The sequence below is a fragment of the Lepisma saccharinum genome, chromosome 26 (assembly GCF_977018435.1).
Source record: "Lepisma saccharinum chromosome 26, izLepSacc3.1, whole genome shotgun sequence".
Lineage (NCBI taxonomy): Eukaryota > Metazoa > Arthropoda > Insecta > Zygentoma > Lepismatidae > Lepisma > Lepisma saccharinum.
Genome location: NC_139254.1, coordinates 42,334,830 through 42,348,849, shown reverse-complemented (window position 1 = coordinate 42,348,849; position 14,020 = coordinate 42,334,830). Strand labels below are relative to the sequence as shown.

Below are 14,020 nucleotides of genomic sequence, written 5' to 3'. Positions count from 1 at the left end.
CTATTCCTCCTCATCCTCCTGGACGCTACGGTAGCCGTATGGTAGGGTGTCCAACGTGCAATCTCTTATCCGTCGTTTTGTATTCACCACCTGATATGTTTTTTCCTGAGGTTCTGTCACTAGCACGAAACGTCGTTTTCTCGCAATCCGTCTGGGGTATTGGATGACCATCTTCTTTTTCTCGTTCATGTGCAGCACAAAATCTTTCACCACATCAAAGTTCAATTTCGAACTCGCGGCGTGGTCCAACGTGATACCCTTCATTTTTACCACGTGGAACTCCTTTCCCTTTGTTGGGGACCACACCTTCAGAGCGTAATTCTTCGGACCGCCGGACACAAACTCCCTAATGTAGGCACCATCGCCGAATTCCGACATTTCGTCCGTCAAATCTCCCAGGTGGTCGCCCAACTGTAGTTTCCCGCGTGATCGTCTGGTCTCGCGAAATATCACGCTGTCTGTGTCGCAGTACAATATATCTTCCCCCACAGCGTCCAACAGCTTGTACAGACGGATCCTGGCGAAGGTTGTCGTGTACGCACCTATTACGACGTTTACTTTGCTGTTTTGAGGTGCACACTCATTCAGGTAGTCCCAACTCACAATCACCGTGTCATCGTTGACAAACAACACCTGCTTCACGTTGACACCGGGTTCCGTCAACTTTTCAAAGAGATCCCTCGGTTCTCGTATGATCGACGTCTGTGGTTTGTTACTGTTCTGCGCAAATTTACCCCAAAGCGAGTTTAGGCACAACTTTGCAACAGCACGCAGTCCTGGATTCTTGTCGATACGCTCCTTACGTAATTCGATCCCTTCGTGCTCTTTGTAGGTACCAATATACTCCTCCTTCTTCTCATCGTCCGTGCACCACGCTGGCCAACCACTACTCTCCTGTTTGATTTGCAGAAACGTGTTCACGTACTGAGCGAACAAACCCCCCTCACCTGTCATCGGGTCGTAGACGCTCACCTCGTACCTCCACACTTCGTACACATCCTGAATCTTGTAGCCCTTCTCGACGGAGAGGCGAACTTCATCCAGCACCCACGTTCCCGTGATTGCTCTCTCTGCATCCGTGTGGTCGCACTCTCCTTCTTGTCGGAGCCCCGTTGCGCAACTCCAACACAACGGAAACAACAGTTTCCCTCCCGTCTTCATAGGCAGCACGGGAATGTATAGGTCTCGCGGCGGAAGCACTCGGAGTTTGGCTATGCCGTCCATTTCCAATACCTCCTTCGGTGTCGGTGCTGATGCACCGAACAGAACCTCTGGGTGTCCCACGGGTGCCTTGGCGAACTTATTGACGGTCGGGTACAGTGATGTGATGTCGTAGTACCGTATTTTCTCCTCCTCCTCGCCGCCGCCAACCACTCCTCGCATTTTAAACACCTCCACCCTACCTCCATACAACGCATCCCTCGCCACCAGCGGAGAACTCCGAAAAAACGGGTGTTCTTCCAGTTCGCGGCTGAGGTCGGGTCGTTCCCGCAGTATCCCGCGGAACGTGCACTCCCACATTTCCACCACAGTATAACCCAATAGGCGAAAGTTCGATGTCACCCTCTGCGTTCGCTCGTATCGAGCACCCATCGTATCCGCCGGGTCGGATTGGATATTCTTCGACACGGGTCTCGAGCGCTCCTTATAGCAGGATGGACATCCGTGAAAATAGCACCCGTGGAACTGGTAGATGGTCCTTGTGGTTTTGTCGTACCCATCCACAGCGATGCCATTCACTGCCACATGCTCCTTTTCTTTACCGGCATATTCCAACTCTACTTTCTCCGACTTCTCCAGATGCAGCAACCACTTCAGCGCGATCTTGCTCTGATTACTCACATTGCGGTAGCCGTCACGTGGAATCACGCCTATGGTGTTGTCCGAGAGGAAATGTCTTCGGTACGCCAGGGAGCATGCCGACGCTATGGTGAAACAGTCCTGTAGAATGTCCACATTGGCGATGTCCAGGAAATACCGACGCAATTTGAGCACTCCTCTTCGAAGTACTGTGACGTCCTGAATGCAATACTTGCGACACTCGTGGGCGTTATCGTACAACACACACTCCTTCGATGCTCTGTTGTACCACTCGTAGAATTTCTGGCGGTGTTGCGACGACATGTGGTCCGGATCGAAGAACCGGTCGTTGGGGAAGGGACCCTTGTAGTCGCGATTTCCTTTGTTGTTGAACAGATGCGGATAGAATCCCTTTGTCTCCTCCAAATCGAACGTCTTTGAGAAACTCGACAGGGGCATCTGTAAGTAGTTCAAGGAATCCAGGAATCGCAACTTCTTCCCCACGCTCATAAACAGGATTTTCGTACCGTCCATGATCACCTCGGGAGCTTCCACATCCCTCTTCAGCAAATCGGACAACACAAACATACCGTCGTAGGCTCGGAAATTGTGGGCCACCAGCACAATCCTCTTGAAGTAGGGTCGCTCCACGAAGACGTAGTCCATAAACTGTCGCACAGGATCCTCTCCCTCGAAGCAGTGCTGGCGAATACCGCACTGTAAGCAATCTTTCATCATATCTGCGTCCTCGATGCATACACTGCACACTTGCTGCACCACACACAAGCACGGTTCGTGTACATATGTCGAAGGTCGACCGACATAGGGTGTGCACTGCGTGGCTTCGAAATCATAAAACATAAACAGGTATCTCTTGCAGCTGATCTCCTCACCACCTCCATTGTCCCTCTGCATGTAGCACAGATGGTTCATCTCGCGTTGTGATTTGCACGTCTTGCAATACCTGAAGCCGCAACGATGCTTTGCACTCTCCGGATGGGTGGCGTCCAACAATTGGTAACATCCCGTGCAGCTACGTATCTGCGTGCACACCGTGCCCCCGCCGTAGCGAGTGCTTAGGTGGTTGTTGTAGCACACATCGCTGTTGAAATTCCTCTTGCATCGTTCGCAATGTATCACATCTTCCTTCTCGCACACGGGCGACGTGTGACACAGATGACACATATTTTTGCACACGTGCCGCAAGTTTCGGGAAAAAGCGTAACACCGTTCGCAGAAATAAGGAATCGAGAACGCAGCCACAGGATTCACAATGACGTTATAGTGGTTGTCTCTCTGATTCAGCAACAGGTATATCGACTTTTTCGCCTGGGGTACCTCCTGGGCGAACAAGACCTCCGGCTTCTCCAGATCGCTGAACACAAAGATTTTGTACTCACTTCCGAAATAACGCTGGAACGCAGCCAATTCGGAGAGACCTCCCCCCGTCGACTCCAGCGATACCCCGGCCTTTCTACACAACTCCATCGCCGACGACGTCAACACTCTGCGACCACGTACAAATGCTTTGTGGTATTTCCGGAAATACTCAGGATCTGACTCTTTGTCCGCATACATCCGACCGATCACCAGGGCTTTGGCCAGACATATCTTCTCACCTCTGATCTCGCTCTTCACTGTCACCACACTTCTCTTCACTTTTGCGTATCTCTCGTGCGGTACAAGCTCGCGAGAGTTCAGTTTTTGTCCGTAACCGACAGGCATGCCAATCACGGACACACGCAGCTGTAGAAGGTCCGTCGACAAGAACGTGGCGTTCGATTGCAACACCCTGGCGACCACATTCCATAACATATCAGCACCCAGTTGATCGATTCTCCGTAACGACAAACCAATCGGTCGAACCGACTCGTCAGACTTGTTCTCCAGCACCACGCCCACTTTGTCCGATGGTTTGTGTCGATCCACGATGTGGTTCAGCACAGCGTCCAACCCCTCGTGCACCCAACTCATGGCATCTCCGCTCTCGTCTGGCGACCTGAAGGTAAAGGTCGTCGTAGTACACGTAGCGTTATACTTTTTCACTCGACGAACATCCATTTCTTTGATGTCCACATACTTCGTATGGGGTGCAATTTCCCGTTCTTCTTCTTTTTCTTCTTCTTCTTCGTCGTCGTCCTCTTCTACCAGAAAATCGCGGTTGCCGCCGGTGTCGTCATCCCTCCTACTGGACGACGTTCCCGCTCCCTCCTGGTTTCCGTCCAAACTACGCACTTCGGACATCAAACGTTCCAGCAAATCAAGACGCCGGCATGGTTCGCCACGACCCATCATTCGGATAATCTCCTGTAGAATCATCCTCTTCCTCTCCGATCCTCCACCTTCTCCCCTTTCATATTGGTCCAAAAGAATATCGCAGGCGCTCACGTATATCTCACCCGATTTCAACAACACCATTGTGTACTGGTTGACCTGTGGTCCTCCCTACCGCAAAAGATGCTCACACCGATCGACGGTCCCTTATATCCTACCCAAACTCCAGGTATCGCGCGCATGCGCATCTACAGCTGCAGAGAAAGTCATTCGATCCGCGCATCCGGCCACCTGCGCTCCCCCACAGAGCAAAAAAAATTCGATCCGCGCAGCTGGCCAGATGCGCTACCCCACAGAGCAAAAAATTCGATCCTCGCAGATGGCCAGATGCCAAACATTGTACATCAACTGCTCCACTTACCTTGTCCGTGCAGCCACTCGTTCTGCGCGATGCACGTCACCAGCTCCCTCATCAGCGATGGCAACTCAACCAATCGAAGCAAAGTCTCGTAAAACATAAACTCCACTCCCGTCGTATCGCCGTCGTCGTCGTTGTCTCCGCCGGAACCCTCGACTAATCTACGGTGGTCGCGAGTAAAGTGTGCAAACATATGATACATATTTTCCGGCTGTCGGGCGTAGCTAACCCACCTTCGTATCTTTTTCCGCACGCAAACATTACAGTCACCATCTACACCACGTCCGCCGCAGACACTATTATGCTCCCTAACACACGGATGAGCCTCGCCGTCTGGGTAACCCTCGAAACAGCCAATACAAAACACAGCGTACTCGGGAGTATAACTGGTCATACTGCTCAAAACACAGTACATATCCAAACTATCGGGTAAACACGTACACGGCGACATCACACAGACGTTATCGTCAAACTCCATTCCCCGTACCTACTCCGCTTCAATATTCCCCACAAACATACCCCTCAGGAACGGACAGTACGGACTCCAACGCCTGTGCTCTTTCTCTCCACTACCCCCAAACTCCCAATTTCCTATCTCAACACCACAAAACACACACTTTACTACGTCCGGTAACCTATTAAAGTAAAAACCCGTCTTTGCTAGAGATTTCGGATTCATAAACCTAACACCCCACCTCTTAAATGTAGCCAATTGCGACCTCTCGCTATTCAATGTACCTGGCTCGTCAGCACGAACAACACCCTCTCGAAGGAAACGACAGAAAACACCCACTCGACCGTCAAAACCTCTACCCACCGAACCCGCACGACTTCTCGCATTCATCCCCTCGCGACAAATGATCAAAAAACCAAACCAAACCACTTAAACATACAAAAAAACAAACAAAAAAAAACACAATATGCAGCTGCTTCGCACATCTGCTTCTCCTCACCTTACTCTCCTCGTAAAGCCCAAAACAACTCCGGACCGTTGAGCTTCTCATTACGTTCCAACCAACGTACAAGACCCTCCATCAAAACACTGTCCTCGATCATTCTCTGAAGACCACCATACAATTCCATTACTGTTTTGTCGGTAACCTATTAAAGTAAAAACCCGTCTTTGCTAGAGATTTCGGATTCATAAACCTAACACCCCACCTCTTAAATGTAGCCAATCGCGACCTCTCGCTATTCAATGTACCTGGCTCGTCAGCACGAACAACACCCTCTCGAAGGAAACGACAGAAAACACCCACTCGACCGTCAAAACCTCTACCCACCGAACCCGCACGACTTCTCGCATTCATCCCCTCGCGACAAATGATCAAAAAACCAAACCAAACCACTTAAACATACAAAAAAACAAACAAAAAAAAACACAATATGCAGCTGCTTCGCACATCTGCTTCTCCTCACCTTACTCTCCTCGTAAAGCCCAAAACAACTCCGGACCGTTGAGCTTCTCATTACGTTCCAACCAACGTACAAGATCCTCCATCAAAACACTGTCCTCGATCATTCTCTGAAGACCACCATACAATTCCATTACTGTTTTGTCGCAACCTCCACATACCTCCACATGCTTTGACTCGTAATATGCAAATACATGCTCAGCGTTCGACGGATCGCGGAAATAGTCGCACGCGTTTTTCACCTTCCTTCGTATACAGTTCTCACAATTATCGTCGCGACTTTCCTCCGAATCACAATAACGAAAATGCTCCGTCAAACATACATGACCCTCCTGGTTAGGCGGCATTTCCCAACAACCAGCACAAAACACGGGCTTCCTTGGTGTGTACTCGTGCAATATCACAGCCATACAATACAAATCAATATACCCCGGAAAACAACCGCAACCATTCAACGCTGAAGTTATCAATTCTGCTTCTTCGCCCGACAACATCGCAACGGTTACTGAAACTACCAGACACCATTGCCGGACTCTCCCACAGAGATATATATTTGATCCACACAGCTGCGCTCCCCCACAGAGATATATTTGGACAGATGCCAACGCTCGCCACAGAGAGAGAGAGGTATATTTGAACTGGTCACATGCCGCCAAAGCTACCCCCACAGAGAGACATTCCAACCGAGCATCCGCCAGATGTGAACGAACCCCCACAGAGTATTATCTTTCATCACGTCCACATATCACGCAGAGCAAAAAATTCAATACTCACAGATGTCGACGCTCCCACGCAGAGCCTAAAAATATTCTATCCACACAGCTGCCGACACCACCTGCACTCCCCCACAGAGCATGCGCACGCATTCACCCCCCACAAACACACCGCTACTATATAAACCACAAACACGCACACACCAAGCACAGAGCAGCAACGACAACACAAGCAGAGACATCACCCAGTACAATCGATGACGTCACCAATCACCTATAGAAACAATCGATCAATCAATCTATATTATTATCAATAATATTAACAACTATAATAAGGTTTAACAATACAACAATCTACAAACATATCATTTACATCAATCAATCACTATATTATTAGGACACCCACAAACCCCTCCTTATTTGGAAACACCTATCAATCACTATATTAGGTTAACAACACCCACATACCCTAACATACAACTCCTTATTTGGAAAAAATATAAATAAATATGACACCTGTCAATCAATCAATCACTATCTTAGGTTAACAACACCCACATACCCTTACATACAACTCCTTATTTGGAAACACCCCCACCCACACCTAATTTAAAAAAAAATCGATTTTCACCCAAAAAAAATGTATTGATCACTTATCGATTATTGGAAATCGATTAAGGTAATCGATACTGATTGGTTATCGCGCTATAGCTACCCCTTAACTACTTCTACCATACATGCTACTTGATTTTTTGCACCCGTCACTATCTAACTCTAGTATTTTAATTAAAAACACTCCCGTCGTCCAAATCCAATGACTACTGACTATGCTGTAGCATTTAATGAACAAATGTGTGTGATACAAAACATAGTGGAATTACGGCCTTTTTTGTAGCTTCTACACCTGCTGACCGTACATGCTATCAAACTTTTACGTCTCAGTTTTGCTCTATTTTATTTATACATTATCGCGAATACTGTTTTAGTGTCAATTTTGGAATCGTTTACATGGATTCCTGCACCTTGTTGTAATCTAAGATTATATATTACTAAGGTGAAGCGTTTCCGTTCTTTTTCTTCCTTTTTCTTCGTAAAATCATAGACTCATTCCCACCGCCTTTAACCTTAATGTAGATTTCGGACATGACTTACGTGGTAATGTTACTCTGGGGAATTCTGTTTTCCTCATCAAGGCACTTAAGGATAGGAGGGTTGGGAGTCGATTCCTCTGATTTAGTCAGTTTATATGTACAAATACTTCACTTGCCATATTTGAGTTGACTGCACAATACTCATTATGTGCTCAAGGGTCTTCTTTGTTCTTGATGGTGTTCTCGCACGCTCTTCTTTCTCAGTGACATTTGCGGTTGGTTCCTGTAGTTTGGTCAGCACTAGAAGTACTGTGATTGTGGATGCTAAGGTTTCCATGTTTGCGGGCAACTTAACTGGATCCATATGTTTGCAGTTCTCTTGGGATTGATACGAGTTGCATACGGCAAAATTATATCCAGCCTCGTTTTACCCACTACAGATACTCATCTCTCCTGAGTAAGGCATCCAATATCTGCCACCATTCATCGTTACATACAAGGGTACGAGTTTGCTAAGAGTAATTTTAGTTAGGATGCGTCCAGATTGTATACCATATCTACATAAATACTCATATCACTTTGAATTACTGCTTGAATCAATTCCACTAAGACGATATGGATTAGAACTAAGAATGTATCTGATATGCCCTTTCAACCTCAACTCTATGCTAAACATCCGCTTCATATTAGGGTACGTCTAGACTGAAATCATTCAGTAATCGGTCACACTTAACTTTAATACCAATATAACGTACACACTTTTCAATTGATTGATTTTTTGTTGTAAGTCTATTTTATGCACACTAAGGCTAATCAGGAGTGGACCTACAGTTTAAAGTGGGATCGGAACCACTAATTGCTTCCACCGGGTATCGAACCAGGGACCCCTTCATACATATATTTTCGAAAATAATCGATTTCAACGGTGGGTATTTTTTGCCAAAACTCCATACAGATTATGGAAGAACTTGTGGGAAACTAGGAGCGTAGGTGTCGCTTTCACATCACGAAACACACACTTGAAAATATTTCCTTGTTGTGTATTTATAACTTATCTATACCGTAGTCCCTCGCATTCTAACGAATTGTGATAACTACTTCGTCCCGAACATAAAAAACGTGTTTCTTTTTCAAATAAATTTCAGGAATATTTCACATTTACATTACTTTCATTGTAGACGTGGACAATCCAGTTGATTAATATTTACGCTGCAATCTTTCCTTTAGACAATTTCTCTGAATCTGAGACAGTAGTTGTATTGATACTATTATAAACTCGATAAAGTATGAGCCCCCCTCAGGCAGATTTGGCTACACTTAAAACTAGCTCAACATGCCCATATGAGATTTTTGCTCAAATGTGGTACTCTGTCTAATCCAAGATTTTTGGAAAAATGCCCTCGGGAAATTTCTGTGAAAGTATGACCCCCCCTCAGATTGATTTGCCTACACTTACAAAAGCTACATCTGTGAGATTGTTGTCCAAAAGCTTTCAAAAATATGCCCCTCTTGATATTTTTTTGGCTACACCTAAAACTAGGCCAAAAAGCCACCCACACCCACCCACATACACACCCACACCCCCCCCCACACACACACACATATTTACTTCCGGTTTAAATTCAATTGGGCACCAGGCTCAACTTGTGCAATATGCAGAGGCCTTCTAGAATTGCTCTGTGACTCTCTCATTTCTTACATCATAAACATATGATTTTTCACCTATAAGAATAACACTACATATGATGTCATCAGGGAGTGTATCGTGGAATTCACACATAATTTTAATGTTTGTCCTGTCATTAACCACAACTTGTTTCCTTTTTGAGGTGTTGATTACAAACATGTGTCTCTGTGCTTTGAATTCATCTGGTGTGTAATACATGTCAGTATTGCCGGTAGTGACCCTTTTGTATGCTGTAAATGCTTCATATAATTTAAGAAAATCATCCTTGGACATGTCTAAATTATAATTTTCTCTAGGAAACACCTCATTTCTGCCATTTTTAAGATATATGTTCTTGATGTTGCTGCTATCAAATTTACTTGAATTTTTTTCTTGGTTGTTGTGTCTTCCAGTCTGAAACAGTACCACCACAAAATCCGGCATGTCATATTGTATACTGGAGAATGAGTTTGTAGCATCAAATTCATAATAGGTACCAGTGGCAGGCTTCTGTACACATTGATATGTATAAAATTGTAAAGGTACCTGTGGATTTTTTAGGATATCAGCCTTGTATTTAAGAGCATAACTGGCTTCATATTCAACAACCGGGATTCTTAGCTCCATAGTCTGAATAATGCACTTGCCATCATCAGGTAGGGTATTAGGCAGAGCTTCCCCTGTAGAGTTTAATGTACTGTACCTCATCAAAGCATTATTATCATTGGCAGCTCTTCTAAATGTAATTCTTAAACCACCCTTCCACATAATATCTTTGTAATCTGAGAAGAATCCTGGCAACAGGCGCATGGGGAACAATACTGTGTGGCTTTTAGATATTATTTTATCACCAGCCTCAAATCCACCTATTTTGTAGTATGATGCCTCGGTTTTGGATAATTTTAGTGTGGCCAAAGCTCTGTTTATAACAACACCATGTTTTCTGATCTCAATTTCAGAGAACATATGTGGCACAAAATTGTCCACCAATCTTATATTTGAATTTGCCGGATAATCTGTACCATCGAGCTTTACAACATCAAACTTGATGTATAGATCTGCTCTGTGGGGGTGTATAAAGCCATCCCCTACATCAAGATCAACCTCAATCTCTGTGTTGGGTTGATTTAAATTTGCAAAGGTCCTCCGGTTTGGGGGGAATGATTGTAGCTCATAACTATCAATATTTTCCATTTTTTTGTATGTATTTTTATTTAAATATTAATTTCTATGATTGCAGTTGTTGTGGCTCCAGCAAAATCAACTAATTCTTCTTTTTCATTAGTGACCATCAATTCAATGTTATCTATTCTATTATGGCACACAGGAAAATATAATGTTGGTGATGGAGTGTAGATGATCGGTTCCATAAATTCAGAGTTAGGTTTAAATGTTGCAATGATGCCAGTTTGTTTGTGAGTGCCTATGCCATTTGATTTGGTGATCATACCCTCGGCCACATTACAGTGAATATTTAGAGTCTCTATGGCTAAGAATTTAGGTATATTAATAGCAGTTTGTTTAATGGCTGGTTCAAGTTTTGTGTTGTTCTCAAAGCCTAACAGCTCTCCTATAGTACCCAGATCCACTGTTTCTGTAGCAGACACAATCTCTACTCTGTGAGTGACAGAATTTTGAGTTAATACTATACCTCTGGGTAACTGAGCATTTAGAGTAGATAGATTATATTGCCCTGGAGTGATGACAATTTCTTGATCACCAACTGCAATTGTGTTGTTGTGGTGTGTAATATTAGGGATCAAGTACATGCCATAAAATGCTCTGAGAGCTATTGTTTTGGGATACACTATATCATCATGTAATCTAAGTTTCAATATTGAATTTTGGCTGGTGAGATGGAATACTCCCATGATGCTTCAGATACCACAGGGCTTTTTGAAAATCTTCAATTGATGGTTTATTTATTTGAGACATATATCTAAGAACAGATAAACACAGATGTCCACAATTAACATCTTTGAAATTTTGAACACGGGCATTATTGTAATAAAGATTAGTTGATTTTAGATATTTTACTAAATTTTCAGGTGGAATGCCTCCAAATGAATCAAACACAAATGCCTCATCTTTTAAATATTTAAGATAACAAATCCAGTGAGTGCCCTGATTTTTGTACTTATGCAAATTAACTATGCCACACTCTTTGTTGAGTGGTTGTTCTGGTAAAGAATCAGACATGTACACACCTCTAAAATGTTTGATGCCCAGTGGCTTGATTAAAGCTTCAATATCTTGGTTTGTAAGCGGCTCTTGTCTTTTTTAAACTTATTCATGTCTCTCTTAACACCTTTGCCTTGTTTCTCCATGGCCAGATTATGGCGCTTCAATTCATCTAATTCTGCCTTATTCTTCTTGGCATCTATTACTGTTTTTGCTATGGCAGCTGATTTCCAAGCCAAGCTCCCAACAGCCCCAAGTTCTGCTAAGATGGCCGGGATAGTAAATATAAATCCACCCACATGTGATTTTTTTTCTGGATTGCTGTAATTTTTTTAATTGAGGGGTACTAAGCAACAATTTCTTACCATGGCCCTTGGCAAGACAAGAATTTTTTTTCTTGCGCTGCTTTTTGGTTAAAAGACTATCAATAGTTTTAAGAGATTTAAGACCTGCAGTAGTGTAAAATACAATACAACCAGTGCCAGAAAGTATGAGCCCCCCTCATGCAGATTTGCCTACACTTAAAACTTGCTCAACATGCCCATATGAGCTTTTTGCTCAAGTGTGGAACCCCGTCTAATCCAAGATTTTTGTAAAAGTGCCCTCGGGAATTTCCTGAGAAAGTATAACCCCCATCAGATTGATTTGCCTACACTTATAAAAGGCACTTCTGTGAGATTGTTGTCCATAAACCTGTCAAAAATATGCCCCTTTTGATATTTTTTTGCCCACACCTAAAACTACGCAAACGTATTAACACACACACACACACACACACACACACACATTAACCTTGACCTTGACCTTGACCATGACCTTGACCTTGACCTTGACTTTGACCTTGACCGTGACCCATACCTTGACCTTGACCTTGACCATGACCTTCACCATGACCTTGACCACACCCACACCCACCCACACACACACACATATATTTACTTCCGGTCCACTTGTGGCCTATTTCTGCTTTATTTCTGTTGCATTATGTTTTGCAACAAATTATTACCCAATATTATGCATTAGACACGTGTTGTTTTCTGATTGGTTGCTTATTACATAATGTGATGACGTGTTAAATTCTGATTGGCTTATTGTTTCAGATGTTTTCAATGCGGTCCGTGCTTAGGGTATATAAAGAGATTTTGCATTGCATATCAGCCAGTATTGAAAAAGTTGTTGAAGAGTACAGATGTGTTGTTGCAGTGCTGCTCATATTTTTTAAACACAAAAAATATTGCAGATTTGTATAAATTGAATTACAAATCTATTTGATTTAATATACAGAATTTTTGACAACCTGTCATAGGTTTATTAAGTATAAAGTTTTGATTTGGACCCCAAGGAATTTTATATAAATACCAAAGCCAAAAATATTAACACACATACACACATACACACACACAAAATATACAAATCACACTGCTGAACCCAACTGATATTTTTTATTAAGCATAGAATTTTGATTTGGACCCCAGGAAATTGTATATAATAAACAACAACAAAAATGCCTAATCAAAAATATTGTAATCAATGCAATAGAAATATATCCAGCCCCAATTGGTCTAAGCATTAAAAGAATTGTAATCCAGACAAATGCAGAACTCCCACAAAAATATGCCTTAAATGCCATAGAAAATACAACATGAAATATTTCTCTTATACTTGTTCTGAACAGTCATCAACATTTCCAAACAAAATTGATATTTGTGTGATTGCTCTCTATAATTTAGATTGCAAGGCCATATTTTGTAATTTTCTAGACCAGGAGCTAGACCCTATGCACCAGAAACAGGCCATAAAATGCCTCTCCACAAATTATGTGAGCATCATGGAGCACACAATACACTTTACAATTTTGAGAATCTCAATTTAAATTCAGGAACAAGAGATTTGGATTTGATGTATCTGGAAATATCAAAAATTATTTCATTCTTCACAAACAAATCTCATCTAACAATTCCATAACAGTTCCATGCTCAGCTCTGTGTCTGTGTGAGGCAAGCACAGCTCTGTTAGAGATATGTATATTATATAAATTTAAAAATTATTTCATTCTTCACAAACAAATCGTATCTAACAATTCCATAACAGTTCCATGCTCAGCTCTGTGTCTGTGTGAAGCAAGAACAGCTCTGTTAGAGATAGGGATATTGAGTATTGAAACATCTAGAAATTATTTCATTCTTCTCAAGCTCAGCTCTGTGTCTGTGTGGGGATTTGTTCCTAATAACATCAAAACAACACAGCTCTGTTAGAGACAGAATATTCAATTCCATATCTATAACATCTCTGTGTAATTCCATAACAGTTCCATGCTCAGCTCTGTGTCTATGTAGAGCAAAACAGCACAGCTCTGTTAGAGATAGGTATATTATATAAATTTAAAAATTATTTTATTCTTCACAAACAAATCTCATCTAACAATTCCATAACAGTCCCATGCTCAGCTCTGTGTCTGTGTG

At 43.1% G+C, this 14,020-nt stretch overlaps 1 protein-coding gene across 1 annotated transcript; it reads right to left on the bottom strand.

Annotated features, from left to right (window-relative positions):
- On the bottom strand, positions 1–4,218 carry LOC145979636 (uncharacterized). Its single transcript, XM_083112601.1, has one exon. It carries the CDS (start codon positions 4,216–4,218, stop codon positions 1–3), a length of 4,218 nt encoding a protein of 1,405 aa, XP_082968727.1.
- Positions 4,219–14,020: the final 9,802 nt, after the last annotated feature.

Excerpts from the sequence above, each read along its gene's own strand:
- LOC145979636 (XM_083112601.1), bottom strand. The coding sequence starts at position 4,218 with ATGGTGTTGTTGAAATCGGGTGAGATATACGTGAGCGCCTGCGATATT.